Source organism: Cryptomeria japonica, chromosome 1 (genome assembly GCF_030272615.1).
Source record: "Cryptomeria japonica chromosome 1, Sugi_1.0, whole genome shotgun sequence".
Classification (NCBI taxonomy): Eukaryota; Viridiplantae; Streptophyta; class Pinopsida; order Cupressales; family Cupressaceae; genus Cryptomeria; species Cryptomeria japonica.
In genome coordinates, this window is record NC_081405.1 from 529,569,997 (window position 1) to 529,585,641 (window position 15,645).

At 37.3% G+C, this 15,645-nt stretch overlaps 1 protein-coding gene and 1 pseudogene across 1 annotated transcript; both read right to left on the reverse strand.

Moving 5' to 3' along the window:
- Window positions 1-209: 209 nt before the first annotated feature.
- On the reverse strand, window positions 210-8,865 carry LOC131075256 (transmembrane 9 superfamily member 12-like; annotated as a pseudogene).
- Window positions 8,866-9,016: 151 nt separating this feature from the next.
- LOC131075255 (transmembrane 9 superfamily member 12) lies at window positions 9,017-11,683 on the reverse strand. The gene is made up of 2 exons (XM_058012087.2): window positions 11,467-11,683; window positions 9,017-11,349 (listed from the first exon to the last, which is right to left on the reverse strand). The coding sequence occupies exon 2, from the start codon at window positions 11,261-11,263 to the stop codon at window positions 9,281-9,283; it is 1,983 nt and encodes a 660-aa protein (XP_057868070.2). The 5' UTR covers window positions 11,264-11,349; window positions 11,467-11,683; the 3' UTR covers window positions 9,017-9,280.
- Between the last annotated feature and the right edge of the window lie 3,962 nt (window positions 11,684-15,645).

Genomic DNA, 15,645 nt, shown 5'->3' on the forward strand with positions numbered 1-15,645 from the left:
ATTGGGAAAATCGGGTGCTTATGGAAAAATCACATTAGCATTAGGAATTCTAAGAAAAAAATCAGAAAAAAAGTGCCTGACTTTAGAAAAAAAAACTAACTACAGTTTTTTCCACAATTAAGTCACAATTTTGTTGGGAAGGGATTCAAGACAAGTTTAATCACATTTTACAAAAAATTTGCTTCTATGAATTAAAAGATCATGCAGTATAAACAATAATCAGCAATTTGATTATAGGAAAAACTACATCTCATATATAACACTACCTTCTCAATGTTTCCTCTCGCAGACACTGCAACAGCATATTGGATCTTATTCAATGAGAACTAGATAGTAAACAAAATAAGATTACGTCAAAAACCCAATTGCTAATAACGGGAAGCATTATCGCAAGCACCATTATCAAAGAGTGGCCCAGATAAAACAATGCAGAAAGAGGGCTGCTCAAACAGCAAGGATAGTTGATAGAATAACCGTAAGTCAGAGAAACTTGCCCAGATGCATAGAATGACTTTGACCACCACTTTCAATCTTCGTCACAGAGATGTAGCATGTGAGCACCACCACACCCTTGGCAAATATTATAGCAAACAAGATGAGCCCAACAAACAAATCCTGATTTGGATTCCATCACCTCCGACTTGCAGCTCTGCTCTACACCTACTGCTTCCGCTCATGATGCCACTCCTCTGCAGCAGCCTGCTGTTGTACTGCAGCAGCTGACTGCTGCCTTACAGATGCACTCTCCTGAATCTACTGTTGGTACCCAAGGGGGAACCTTACCGCTTGACCACTCTCTGGATGGTCCCAATGACAGTTTCACCTGGACTTTCGCCTGGACGGTTGTTTGTCGCAGGCAGAAGGGGAAGTTTTCCCCGCTCCCCCAGACCCCTCCTTGTCAAGGCTCGGGTATCCCTACCCCTCCTTGAGTTGGGCCTGGGTTGTTGATGGTTTCTAAGGTCTTTGTTATTGTATTGGAGTTGTTGATAGTTTCTGACTATGTGTAAATGTTTTGTTGATAGTCTCTAACTATGTAAAGGGTCGGCACCCTAGTTAACGCTGCTTTTTTAATCAAAAACAAACAAGATCCCAAAAACATAATAGAACCTTCAGTGAAATGCTCATCACCATGAAAAAAAGTTCAATTAAGATTCAATTAAGGGGGTTCCGAAGACCAACACATCCATCCCCATAAAAGAAAAAAGGATCATATTTTCTGGCTGTATTTTCTCAAGAAATTTGATTAGCTCCGACAGGATACTGAATGTCTTAACCTATGCTTCAAATAAAGACTTAAAAGGGTAGAAGACAACAGAAAAGAAACAGAGAATCAAAAAACTGTAGTAATCAATAATAGGAATGGCTCAACTGTGCTATAACTGTCCCACAAAATAAAGTTCAAGGTTGTGAAGATCAAAAACACTATTCCAGGGAAGAAACAGGCAACAGACCATGCTACAGATTTCCAACCCTTACCATCTCCCTAAGGTACTCCACATCCTAAGAGCAAAATAGCCAGCAAAATTTCCCAGGAAGGTATACGACAGAATCATTGGTAATAAAAGCTTTCCTCTTGAAGCAGATGGCGTGAACCAATGTGCTGCAAAAGTATTATTGCATCTGCCATTGCTGTAGTCTGTAAACCGTCACACAGAATCTTTGAATGATATGGAGTTCTAAATACAGCCCATCACAAAGCTTCCATCCAGAAATCCCGTGTCATTTGCGGTTGCACCTCCTCCAGTTTCTCATATTTAGTCAAAACTCTACTGAAAAAATAACATAAACAAGTCCAGAAAAGAAAGAGATCAACAGGAGATTCAGCATTGAAACCAGTGCACCTTCATCTTCACGTACGCATCCCATCTACTGATCAGATTTCATAAAGGTCGGCTCAAAAGTAAAAATAAGTATGTTATTGTTCTTTACTCACATGTTCTCCCTGCTCACATGGGACAGAAACACTTAAATCATATTCTTGTTCTTTGAACCTCAGCAGGATCTCGCTTGCCAGAGCAAGGAACAACCTCAAAATCCAACCATTTCAAACCTAGATTTCTAAGTAAAAGAAATATGTTATTGTTCCTTGATCACCTGTTGTTTTTCCTGGTCACATGGGACAGTAGCAATTAAATCATACGTTTTGTTCTTTGATGCAGTATCTCGCTTAACAGCACAAGGAACAATCTTGAAATCAAACCATTTCAAAACTTGATTTCTTCTCTTTTGCAACAACATCCATCCCTCACCACCAGCGCCAATCTCAGAACTGAACCCAGAATCCTAGTGCACCAAAACCTTGAATTTGAGATGTTTTATAGTGTAATGACTCTTATTCTGATCAGACACAAACACCAAAGGCCATTACATTCTGCACAGAATACCTCATAGAAGGGAGACTGTCAAGTCACTCACATTTGCTAGGTACAAATCAGCAATCTCTGTTTCAAGACCTTAATCTCAGGCTAGTTTAATGGCTTCGTAGTACAGAATTATAAAAGATTCTTTCATATTCATGTGAAAAATAAAGGGAAGGATTTTGATCTCATCATCCATGAGACACCAACCCAGATTCTCTGCACTCTTTTTAGGTTCTATCAGGAGCTTACAGTATGGCAAACTACAATAACTTCTAAGACAACATGCTTTCCATTGAGGTTAAAGAATTCACGTTGATGATCAATATCTCACCTTCATTACAAATTCAAACAGACCCAAGCAACAAATCAACATTAATGTCTTCAAATATAATAATCGGTGAAACAGATGTCAGAACCATCAGTGAACCCATAGGCCAACAAATCAACATTGATGTCTTCAAATATAATAATCGGTGAAACAGATGTCAGAACCATCAGTGAACCCATAGGCCCTGGAGCTGATGTCCCAGAAACCCTCGAACTCTGGCTGAAAGTAAAACTGCCCCTCAAAGATATAAAAAACCTGTTTTGTGAACTTGTGGCAGAAAGATGAATTGTATTTTCAAATCTGGAATTTTCAAGCCTCCCCAACTAGATTGCAACTAAATTTTAGCCTAGACCATTTTTCTCGGGTTTCAAACACAGAAAAACTCAAATGTTACCTAATTGAGATCAGCTATGCACCCATTCATCCTACTGATTGTTTGTTACACCATTTGCTTCATGCTTTATATGGCAACATTATTCTTAATGGGCAGGACAAACCTTAACATTTTTTTTATTTTGGTTGATGAAATTACAGTTAAATGCTGAAAGGGAATCTTCCCCTTCAAAATATCGAACACTCTTCAAGAACTTATAGCAGAAAAATTAATTAAGTTTTCAAATCTTGAATTCTTAAGCCTCTCAAACTTGGTAGCTACTAGATGTTACCCTAAAACAATTTTCTAGGGTTTCTAACTAAGAAAAATTCAAATCTTACTTAGTGTTAGGCCTCAAAACACTGCTCCACTTCTTAGAACCAAATCTTGCTCAAGAGGCCAAAGTTGTCATGATGCAAGTGAAATCAGCTCATCAGCAAACTATGGAGAGCTAATGACCAACTCTACAACAGCGGGTTAGACCTCTTACACTTCAAGCTCATCTTAGACTCGGGTGGGTATTCTTAGGTATATACCTTAATAAGTATTGAGATCACATAAAATGAACAATTACAAAGTAAAGACAGCCAAACCCAACTTGTTAGCCCCAAAGATTGACACTAAACTAAGAATTGGCATACAATGTAAAGTTAACTATTAAAAATTAAATACATGACAATTATTGCATTGAAATTTGAACAAGTTTTCAAACTTTGGGAACACACCAAGAATAAGAATTGCAAATGAAACTTTGGCATACTAAATAAAGTTTAAACTAATAAACATAAAAAACATGGCAATGATTGCACTAACAATAACAACGATGGGTGGAGGTTTGGGGTCAAGGAGTAGTGCCTATTGTGGAGATTTGGGGCAAAGCCCCCAATAGAGTCAAGGGGCAATGCGGAGGTCTAGGAGCAAAGCCCCCAATCATGTCAAGAAGGTTTGGAGGCAGAACCCCCGATGGGGTCCAGGTGCAATGCCCCTTGCAAGGGTCTAAGGAAAAAGCTCCCAACAAGGTCGAAGGGCAATGCCTATTGCAAGGGTCTGAGGATAGAGCTCCCAACGAGGTTGAGGGGCAGCACCCCTCATGGGGTTTGAGGGCAACTCAAGATACAAGATGGGATCAAGGGGCAATCCCTTGCAAGGGTCTAAGGGCAAAGCTCCCAACGAGGTCGAAGGGCAATGCCTATTGCAAGGGTCTAAGGGTAGAGCTCCCAACGAGGTTGAGGGGCAGCACCCCTCATGGGGTCTGAGGACAACTCAAGATACAAGATGGGATCAAGAGGCGGAACCCTCACCAACGAGCACAAATAAGGCCTCCAAAACCTCACAAACCTTCCTTACAAATGTCATTTTCACAAATTTATCACCTTTTTTGTTTTCAGTTGGAGTTTCTAACCAGAGGCCACGAGAGACTCCTAGGCATCCCCAAGATGGTCAATAGACTCCCGGAAGTCACCAGGACATCCCATCATCCCCGATGTCTCAACGACATCCTAGCAGTGTTGGTTGTGCAGGGGGGGGCGGGGATGGGGGTGATTCCCCCCAAGTCCCCACATCACGGAAACGTCCATCCTAGAGATATTTTTTTGGGGGGGAGCATGTCCAATATAACAAACATGAAATGAAGGTGTAGCCATGTAATGTCCCCATCAAAGTCACTGTCAAATTAAGCCTAGTTTGATTTTAATAAAGTGAACTTCCTTAATATTATATCATTTTGGCATGATATATTATAATAATTCTTTTTAATAAAGATTATCGTTAAATATTGGTTGCTTAACTATTATTTAATGTTTTAATCTACGGGAGTTGGTTCCTTACGAGACTTTTACCTGTTTGTATCTTATAAATAAGCTTGGCAAATAAGGAGAAAGGAGATTTTATTTATGAAAGTAACCCAGTGAAGATTGATGATCCGTGGGATATCAACAGTGGAAGATAATTCCTTTCGCTAGCCTTGCTCTGGCCTATTGGAATCGAAGAGTTGAGTCACAGAGGCATGTTTTCCATCACACCATTCGTAAGGGAAGTCGGCATTGGAGGTAGACTCGGACAAGCATCACACACAGATACGCCCATCATCCTTGAAGAAAAGACCCACAAGTTCTGTGCAAACTGTAATTACCATGAAGAAACCAGTGCATTATCGAGAACTCTATCTGTGCGCTGCCATGTATTCCGTCCATCAACCTTGGTGAAAAGGTTCGAGATTCTGGAAATTATCATGGCTCTCAGGCAACCCGCATATTGTCGTGTATTTCATTGCCGTGTATTCAAAGATCTTTCGCAGTGAAAATGATTTCTGTGCATTACCGTGGGGTCTAGGAGACTGAAGGTGGAAGACGCACTCGGCACGTGAACACTATTTAACGAAGTCGATGACTGCACATCCATTAATCCATAGTGAACGGAGAGACCCAATATCGGGTGCGTGATGTTGTATGTCTTTGCGTGGTGAATGGAAGTTGGGATGGAATTGCAACAAGCCGAACACTTCATTCGGTAAATACTTGATGCTGAAGCCGCTGATAACATGCATCACAGGGGAGTTCCGAAACTCCTTGAAGGCAGCCAACCACAAAAGGGGACACTAACAGTTGCGGATAATCTACAGGTGCTCTATTCTGCATTATTAACTCTCTATAAATTTCTGTACAATACTTGTTATGAAAATCAATAAAAAAATGAAATAAAGTTTGGATTATACAGGTTACATTGCTTAATTAAGTTCATTGGCATTTCACCTATCAATAAGTAAAACTGTATCTTGTATAAACTGCTCCTTTGCAAACAGTCCTTAGTAGGGAATTTGACAAGCCATGTATTTACATACACCAATGATAATGAAAACCACAACAAAAAATGCTTATTTATCTAAAAGATCATTACAAAGGTTTGCAATGTCAAAGTGCTGCCACACTTTTCTAAGCATTGCATTTGTACCAGCAAATGTGGCAAGTGAAAATTCCCATCTGCAAATATGAATCTTCCTGAATACACACCCAAAATCATGGAGACATTTTGTAGTCAAATCCACATGCAGTAATAGTCTTCTTGCAACATATTTGACATCTGAACGACCAACCCCCTTTTAAAAATGATTCAAAAATCCCATCTTAATAGTTGTTGCGCATAACCCTAAAATGCAGCACTGTAACTGTTCAAAACCCACAGATGAGGTTGATTTCCCACCCAATACAAGCATTGCAGATGAAAGGAGAGTTCCTCAATAAATACTAGTGGTTGAGAGGAGTGGCATCATGAATTGAGTAGGTTGAAAGGATGGAGCAACACATGCAGTCATGGCCATCGAACCTTCAAAAACAATAAAAAATGTCCTGCACGCAATACTGGACCTCCTTTACACACCAAAAAGAAGAATCACGGGCCTTTTCTCCCCCTAACAACACTTAGAGAGGCAAAGGGAACATATCGAGGGTTATGTGGTAACCAAGAACCAATCGTTCTTGGTTCCTAAAGAACCTTCGAGCATTTTAATTGCTAATTTTTTATTTGGCAACACGAAATTTGGCTGAGGCATGAGCATGGAGACCAAATACAACATTCATAAGCACAACAAGAAGGCAGTGTGATCCACTTAATTTCTCCTAGATCAGTTATCAATCAGGGATGATGCTTCACAGACACATAAAAGGAAGGGACTGGAGCAAAAGAGGGAGCACAAATTTGAGCTATAACACCTGGTTGATCAGCTTTCATGTTTTATACAGCAACATTCTTTTTATAAGTAGGTGAATTTGAACGTCTTTTTATTTTAACTGCTAAAATTACAGTTAAATACTAAAAGGCTATCATTTAATATAGCTTTGATGCAAATAATTAACCAAGTCTGGGTAATATCGTGGTTAACTGGTTAAATTAATAGCAATGAATTTTTTTGTCTTAGACATTCACGTCATTCAATCGTTTTATGAATTTCTATCTTTATGTTCATCGTTAAAAATCTGAAGTGAAAAAAAACAACAAAAATTTACCTTTCATACGATGGAATGCACCATCACCCAAAAAAATGGAATAAAGGTCTTTCAATCAAGTGAGGCCAATCAAGGATCCTCTAAGTATAATTTGTTGAAAAACTAATAATCTTGCATACAAAGTTTAGAATATAGTTTAAAAAATTTAATTTAGTATGCATTTATTTTAGTGTATTTCGCCAATTGTAATTAACAGTAAGCTAATAGGATACCAAGTTGACGAAATATGTAAACAAATATAAAAATGCTAATTATAAATTTAAAAAAAATTATAATAGAACTTTAAAATTAGAAATATTGGAATTATGAATATAAATTTATAGGAAAAGACAACTCAATGGATTAAAAGAAAATTTATTCCAAGCTCCAGCCAACAGGCAGCCCTAGGTACAAAAGGCACCAAGCAAAATGAACTTCTAGAATTCCAGAGGGGTATGCCAAATTTTCAAACATCTGAACAGCCATGTTTTGAAAGCTCCTGCGCAAATCTGGGCCTGTAGACAGGCACAAATAAGCAAATCTCAAAGTATTGGGATTGTCCAGAAAATCTGGGCCTGTAGAAAGCCGAGCATAAGCAGCTCTGGAGATGTATCCATATTCTATCTCCAATTTTCACACTATTGAGATGGATGAAAAACAGAGCACATGAAGAAAAAAATCAGGGGCATGCTCTAGAATAGCTAAATTGGTCAGTATATACATAAAGATCCGCAATTGTAAGTTTTTCTGCCTCAAAGGTCTCCCACTGATCTCTGAGGGTGTGAGAAATCTCAAAGCTTTTATCCAAGGAATATTAGGTTAGGGAGATCATTTATCGATAAATCTAACTCATGATGACAATCTTCAAATGAAAAAAAATATAGGATATTATATGATGACTTCTGAGATATGAATAGAATTACAGATAGGATAATGAAATGTTTAAAACCAGAACCTTCTTTCACTCAAATGACAAAACTAAAGGTTATGTATTTGACTTGTCCAGGAGAATAAGAATGAGATGGACAGAAAAGAATAGAAAGATATGTAGATGATCCACAACTGTAAGTTTTTATCCGCCTTAAAGGTCTCCCACTGATCTCTGAGGGTGTGAGAAAGGACCTCCTGAATAATTACTTACAAGGAAATCTCAAAGCTTCTATCCAAGGAATCTCAGGTTAGGGAGATCCTGTATTGATAAATCTAACTCATGGTGACAATCTTCAAATGAAAAAAAATATAGGATATTATATGATTACTTCTGAAATATGAACAGAATTACAGATTGGATAATGAAATGTTAAAAACAAAACCTTCTTACACTCATATGATAAAGCTAAATGTTATCTATTTCACGTGTCCACAAGAATAAGTATAAGATGGACAGAACAGAATAGAAATATGCATAGAAGCACTAGGACCATGCAGTTTGAACAGTAGATATATAGATGCCTCGTACCTCAAAATCCAGAATATAAATTCTTGGAGACATACAGTGCCAAATAAATGCTGGTCAAGTGGAACTACCAATTTCAAAATGCAATTGAGCCTAAAATATCATTGAAATAAAAACTATCAGAGATTAACATGGGGTAGTAAAGATATACCACTCAATCATAACAATATAATAAACAATGTTAGCAATTAGTCTTTTAACATGAAATTTCATGGCATTCAAGCTACAGATACAAATGAGTTATAAAGAACTTATCTAACTATATGTTGCATCATCCCTGACTAAATCTCAAAAGATAAAAACATTCAGAACTAATCTTTTGCTTATAGTTATAGCGATAGCCATGTAAGGATTAACTAAGGAAAGATCCAGTCTAGGTTCATAGTTGGTAGTCCCACTATATTTTATCTTATAAAAAAAAAAGAGAGATTTAAGTATAGATTCATAGTTGGTATTCCCCACATTACATTTTATCTTATAACAAAAAAAAATAAAAAAAAAATTCAAACAAAGCAACAATAGATATAACCGTGCTTCCTTTAATGTAATAAGTAGATATCCATAATACAATGGATTTTGTTTCTGAACTATAAGAAAAGGGAAAGAAAACTCAAAAGATGAACTGAATCCTAACGTTAAGCTTTGGACCAAAGGCTTCCAATGAACCTGTGAGCATTACAATTACCCTCTGTAATCAAGAATTTGACTACAGAAAACCCTACATCTCCTGCATGACAAATACCTTCTCAACGCTTCTTCTCACAGACCACTTCAACAGGTTAATCAATCAATCTTAACAGATGAGAAGAGATAGTGAACAAAATAAAATGATGTCAAAAACCCAATGGTACCAGTGGAAAGCATTATTGCAAGCACCATTATTAGAGAGTACCCAAGGTAAAGCACTGCAGAGACAGGCCCACTCAAACTGCGAAGATCAAAAATCAGATAGTTGATAGAATACAGTAAGACATAGAGAGCAACTGACCCAGATGCATAGAACGACTTCCACCACCACTGCCAATCCTCCACACACAGGTGCATGTATGTAAGCACTACAGAGACCTCAGCACATACGATAACAAGCAGGATGAGCACAACAAACAAGAACCCAAAAACATAGTAGAACCTTCTGAGCCAAATGCTTGACATGATGAAGAAAAGCTCAATAAAGAGAGTTCCAAAAGGCAAGGTACCCGCTCCCAAGACAAGAAGCCAGGAAGGGTATTTTCTGGCTGGAATTTCTCTTGGAATTTGATTAGTCCTGACAGGATACTGAATGGCTTCAGCACGGGTTCCTATAAAACCTCCCAAAAGTGTCAGAGGCACAGAAATGCAAAACCATAGAGACAAAAGAATGAAGTACAGGGAAATCGGGATAGCCCCTGTGCTGTGACTGCCCCACAGAATAAAATTCAAGATTGTCAGGATCAAAAATACTATTCCAGGGAAGAAACATGCAACAGACCATGCTACAGATCTCCAACCCATAGAATCTCCTTGAATGGTCCTCCACATCCTAACAGCAACATAACCAGCAGCAATCCCCAGGAAGAGATACAACAGAATCATTCCTGTTAAAAGCATTCCTCTTGAAGCAGGAGACATGAACCCAAACGCTGCAAAAAGTATTGTTACAGCTGCCATCCCTGTAATTTGTACACCATCACCCACCATCACACAGAGAAGCTTTGAGTGATTTGGTGCTCTAAACACATCACCCACGACAAGCTTCCATCCAGAAAGCTCCTCTGTCATTTGGGCTTGCGCCTCCTTATCCAATTCCTCATACTTAGTCAAATCTCTCCTGACGGTCCTCAAAAAGATAACAAAAACAATTCCAGCCAAGAAAGAAATCACCATAAGAGAATTCAGGATAGAAAACCAGTGCACCCGATCACCATCCATCTTCAAATATGCATCCCATCTGGAAGGCCATCTGATATCAGATTTCACAAAACTCACCTCATAAGTAAAGGAAATCTGCTCTTGCTCTTTAATCACCTGTTGCATCTCCTGGTCACAATGTACAGAAGGGATTGATTCATACATCTTAATCTTCGACATTGCAGCTGCATCTCGCTTAACACTGCAAGGAACAACCTCAAATCCAACCACTTCAAACCCAGATTTCTTCTTAGAATTATCCTGGTCGGGCATCACTGTCCCATCATCACCACCAATCAAAGAATTCAACCCAGTATCCTCGTACTCATGCACCAAAACCTTGAATTTGAGATGGTTAATAATGTAATGATCCTTGTCCTGTTCAGATACAAAGCCAACAGGAAACCCAGTCCACTTTATAGAAATGCCATTCTGCTCAGTATACCTCATCGCAGGAAGATTGTCAAGGATCACATTGACTTGGTACAGATCATCAATCCTCTGCTTCAAGATCTTAACCTCATGCTCATTCAATGGCTTAGTAGTACAAAGATAATAGGAATCATTCTTATTCATGTGAAAAACATAAGGTGAGGTTTCGATCTGGTCGCCCATGAGAAGCTCACCCAGATTCTCTGCGCTTTTTTTTATTCCTATTGGGGATCTACAGTATGGCAAGCTATAATAACTAAAGGGCAACTCGGTTTCTATTGAGGTCAAAGAATTAACCTTTACAGTCAGATCCCCGCCATTAGGGTAAGTATGCATATAACTTCCAGGTAAATAAAATGCATCAGTAACAGATCCAAATAGCAAAACAACAACAAATAAGGCTGTAGTACTCATCTGTAAAGCATATATCGGCGTCAGAGGAGCCATGTGGCCCTAGCGTTGATGCCCCAGAAACCCTCAACACCGTTGATAGAACAAAATCTTTCCCCCGGTAACCAGAACCCTTCTCAGACCTTGAACCAGAAAAGCGAAATGGGTATTCAAATCCGGAATTTCTAAGTCTGCCCCACTGTTTTTCCTGAGATTTTCGAAATCAGAAAATTCAAGCTTAAAAACACTCTAATCTTTACCAAATAGATCGATTTCCGGCTCAGTCGACTAGTTTTCTGATTGGAGATCCGGATTTGTTGCCAGATCTACCGCCTCTGCATTCCCGTTCCCTCTATTGATTGCTGGTCTCTCCCGCTATTATGTTCCTTAGTTTGCCCGGCAAACTTTCTTTATAACCCCCTCATCAGATCTGGGTGAATTTTGTTTATATTTTTTTGACGGAGAAATTACAGTAAAATGCTCCCATCCAATAGCACTGTGACATGTAATATATACCCCCAGTTTACCGGTGTAAGTTAATGGTATAAAGTTAACAGAGTAACTTCGAGGTCATCACCATTCCGTAACTGACGGTGTCCGCTGCCCATGGTTGCGATGATTGTGTGCATCTGAGTTTCCTTTTTAATTTCACGGGGATTTACTACATTTGGGTATCCAACCCAGGGTTAATTGCAGGCACCTCATGTTAGAAATGGGATAGGAGAATTTATTCATCTCTTCAATGAAAATTAAAGTGGGCTTTAGTTTTCAAGTTGAATGGAATCTATTGGTCTCAATGGGTTTTTGGGTTTTTAATTTTAGGATCAATTGGAATGAGACTAGTCTCTAGGGTAGAGGCAACCCTCGTCGGCCAAAGTTGAACCTTAGACTTACAAGAGAAGAACCCAAAGTCTTAGTACAACCTTACCAATTTTTCAAGCTAATAGGCTAACCCTTTTTTGGTTCATAAATTACAAGAGAAGGATCTTTGATTTTTTCTTCAAAATTTGAAAGAGAAAAAAAAGAGTTTGAAAGAATGTTTTGATAAATATGTTTGTGTGGAATTTGGTTTGCAATTTTTCAACACAATTTTTTGTGCATTTATTTTTATCTTTGTCTTATTTATATTTGTGTCTAGATAACCACCTAATTTATTGGTTCACATTTCTATATATTTACTCGTGATTCTTAGATCTTATATTATTGTCATGAGGATCCACCTTATCTATTGTTTCACAATTCTATATATTCACTGGTGATTCTTAATCCTACATTTATTGCCATGGGTCATTGCAATTTCACAAATCATAGATTTAAACCTTAAAATAAAATTTTAAAATTAAAAAGTATTAACTCTTGTTATTTTCCACTAGTCATTAAGAGTTGATTTGGTACATGTTTGTGGAACAAATTGTTGTCAATTTATTAAGTCGATAGGCTTCAATGCGGGTATTTATGCTTGGAAAATTGTCAGTCTCCTGAAGCATTTTTTTTATGGGAACGGAAAAATGGCTTTGCAATGACCATTTCTCGATGATGGTATGCAAGTGACGGCTCGAACAGCAAATTACTTGCAAGTTGCCAAGTAATTGTACGTGTCCTTAATATTTTTATTATTTTTAAAAACTCACACCCGGAATGTGGCGAATTTGTCTTGACTTATCTGCATTCCACATCTTTTTCCGCCAAAATCGCTCACATAGACGAGCTTTCGCTAGATTTAGTTGCCCTTTCAAATGCTAGCAAAACCAAATCTGCATAAAGTAATTAAAAGTAGCGAACGAAATACCCTGCAAAATGTCGTGCAATATGTATAATGTTAGGGGTTGTTTAACGCGTGAGAATATTGAATTCAATTTATTCGCATTAATGGCTACGTTTGGCCCTTCTTTTGGGTTTGTGGCAGTAAGCAGTAATTTTCTTTGGTTTATTTTCATTTGGTCAATGAAAGAAGAAAACGAAGGAAGCTCTGGAGATTTGGGTGAAATTTGTTTCTTGTTCGGTGATCACATTTGCAAGTGACCTATTTTTTCGTTCTCTCTTGAATTTGTCGAAGTCTTATGTTTTGTGGGTTGTAATACTGGTTTTCAGTTATGTAGTTTTCTCTGATGAAATGTTTGGCATGTTTGTTGGAACCAGTTTGAGGTTGCTTTTCGTGTTGGTGCTAATCAAACGGGTTGTGCGTTAGATGTGCAAGTAACCGTTGCTTTCACAAGAACTTTCATTTTGTGTGCAATGTGTTGTGGGGTTTCAGGTATGCTTGATTGGGAGAACAAGGGTTTGAAGAGAAAACGCTTGCCTCGTTTTTATTTTGTTTTTAGGAGCCTTGATTGGTTCAAGATTTTATTTTCGCAAATGGTGAAATATATCGAGTTTGGTTTTATATAGTCTCATTAGTTTAGGGTTCCATTTCAAAAACGGTCTTCAATGAATTACATGCGTGAGGGATTTAAGCTATAAATTCAGTGGGAATGGTCATGACTGTATGCTTAGGGTTTGGTATATGATTTCCAAACATGGCATATATATATATATAATCACATGCATATACACATACGTATGTAAACATGTATATGTGTATATTTGTTTGTTTATGTATACAAGCTCGCACAAAACTATTTATACACATGCATGTATATGCATATAAGTATACATACAAACATATATGTGTATATTTTTGTGTGCATAAAATATGTATATTCGTGTTTGTATGCATACAAATATACACACGAAAATACATACATATATCCAAATGCAATCAACAGAGAGCAGTGGCCCGAATCTATGCAATACACTACAAAAATAACAATAAAAAAAATTATATTATCCAATTTCTTTAACCTGTTTTCTATACGTGCACAGCGAGTGCCTATATGGTTGTTCATTCCACTTTGATATGTAGCCTAAGGTATGATGGTTATCAGTGTTGTCGAAAGCTTTACTGTTTGCCAGCTATAATAATATGTATCAGTCTATCAGATGGAGGAGGCAATTTTAGGAGATTTTACTCATTCTTTTATTCTAAATGGTAATATCCCCTATATTCTTAAGGAGGTGGAGTCAAAAGAACATTTTATTTTCAGTTGCCATATTCAGGATAGAGCTTTTATAGAGTATAGTGGTCTATTGTCATGATACAATTTGGAATCAAAACATAAACATATATAACCTTAGAAAATCACAGATACAGTTTACATGTAAAGATAACATCATATTCAAATTTTTAAAATAAAAAAGCTGAAAAAACGTGCATCGTCCATGCCTGACAATCATTTAATCAGTCAAAGTGTACAGAGCTTTAATTTCCCCGGTCCTAGGGGTAGTTAAACGATTTATAAACTTAAACACCAGGGCTCTCCTCATATGCAAAACAAAATGTGATGTAACAGAGGAGACAACTTGACCCCTGGCTTCTATCACTTTCAAGGCAAATCATCAAATCTGAATACAATACAGATATTGCAAAAAGTGTAAACAATCTATCAAGGGGACTGGAAACAAATAGTCAATATTTCAGTTATTGAAGGATTAGAAACAATAATGGACAAAATTATGGATAGAATTATTCTAAATGGTAATAATCCCCTGTATTCTTTAGGAGGTGGAGTCAAAAGAACATTTTATTTTCAGCTGCCATATTTAGGACAGAGTGTTTATACAGTATAGTGCTCTATTGTCATGATACAATTTGGAATCAAAACAGAAACATATATTACCTTAGAAAATCACAGATACAATTTACATGTAAAGATAACATCATATTCACTTTTTGGAAATAAAAAAGCTGAAAAAACATGCATCGTCCATGCCTTTCAATCATTTAATCAGTCAAAGTGTACAGAGCTTTAATTTCCCCTATCCTAGGAGTACTTAAGCAATTTATAAACTTAAAACACCAGACCTCTCCTCATATGCAAAACAAAATGTGACGTAACAGAGGGAACATAACTTAAAGTGTAAATGATCTATCAAGGGGACTAGAAACAAATAGTTGACATTTCAGGTATTTAAGGATTGGAAACAATAATGCACAAAATTATGCATATAATTAGGAAAATGGACAATTTAACATCTATGAGATTTAGACGAAGTTTGGAGCACAAAAAAAAAAAATCTATAAAATTGATTGGATAATTTCAATATGATATGCCTCTATAAGAAGTCACATGGGCAGTTCAAATAGGTCACAAAAATCAATGAAAACACCTAGGCATAAGAGATGATGGTCTAGGTCACTAGTTCTATGCAAAATACCAAAATATGATATAAAATACAGATCATAAAGTTGTAAGAATGAATGGAAGGATTCCCATAAAATAAGGGGAAGAACATTGAAATGAATATACACACTATTTGTTCTTTGGTTTTTGAAACTGCGGTTAGTTTAGTGTTTTTTATGTTGTGTGTGTTTGTCTCTAGCAAATCTTTTTTCGTTTTCC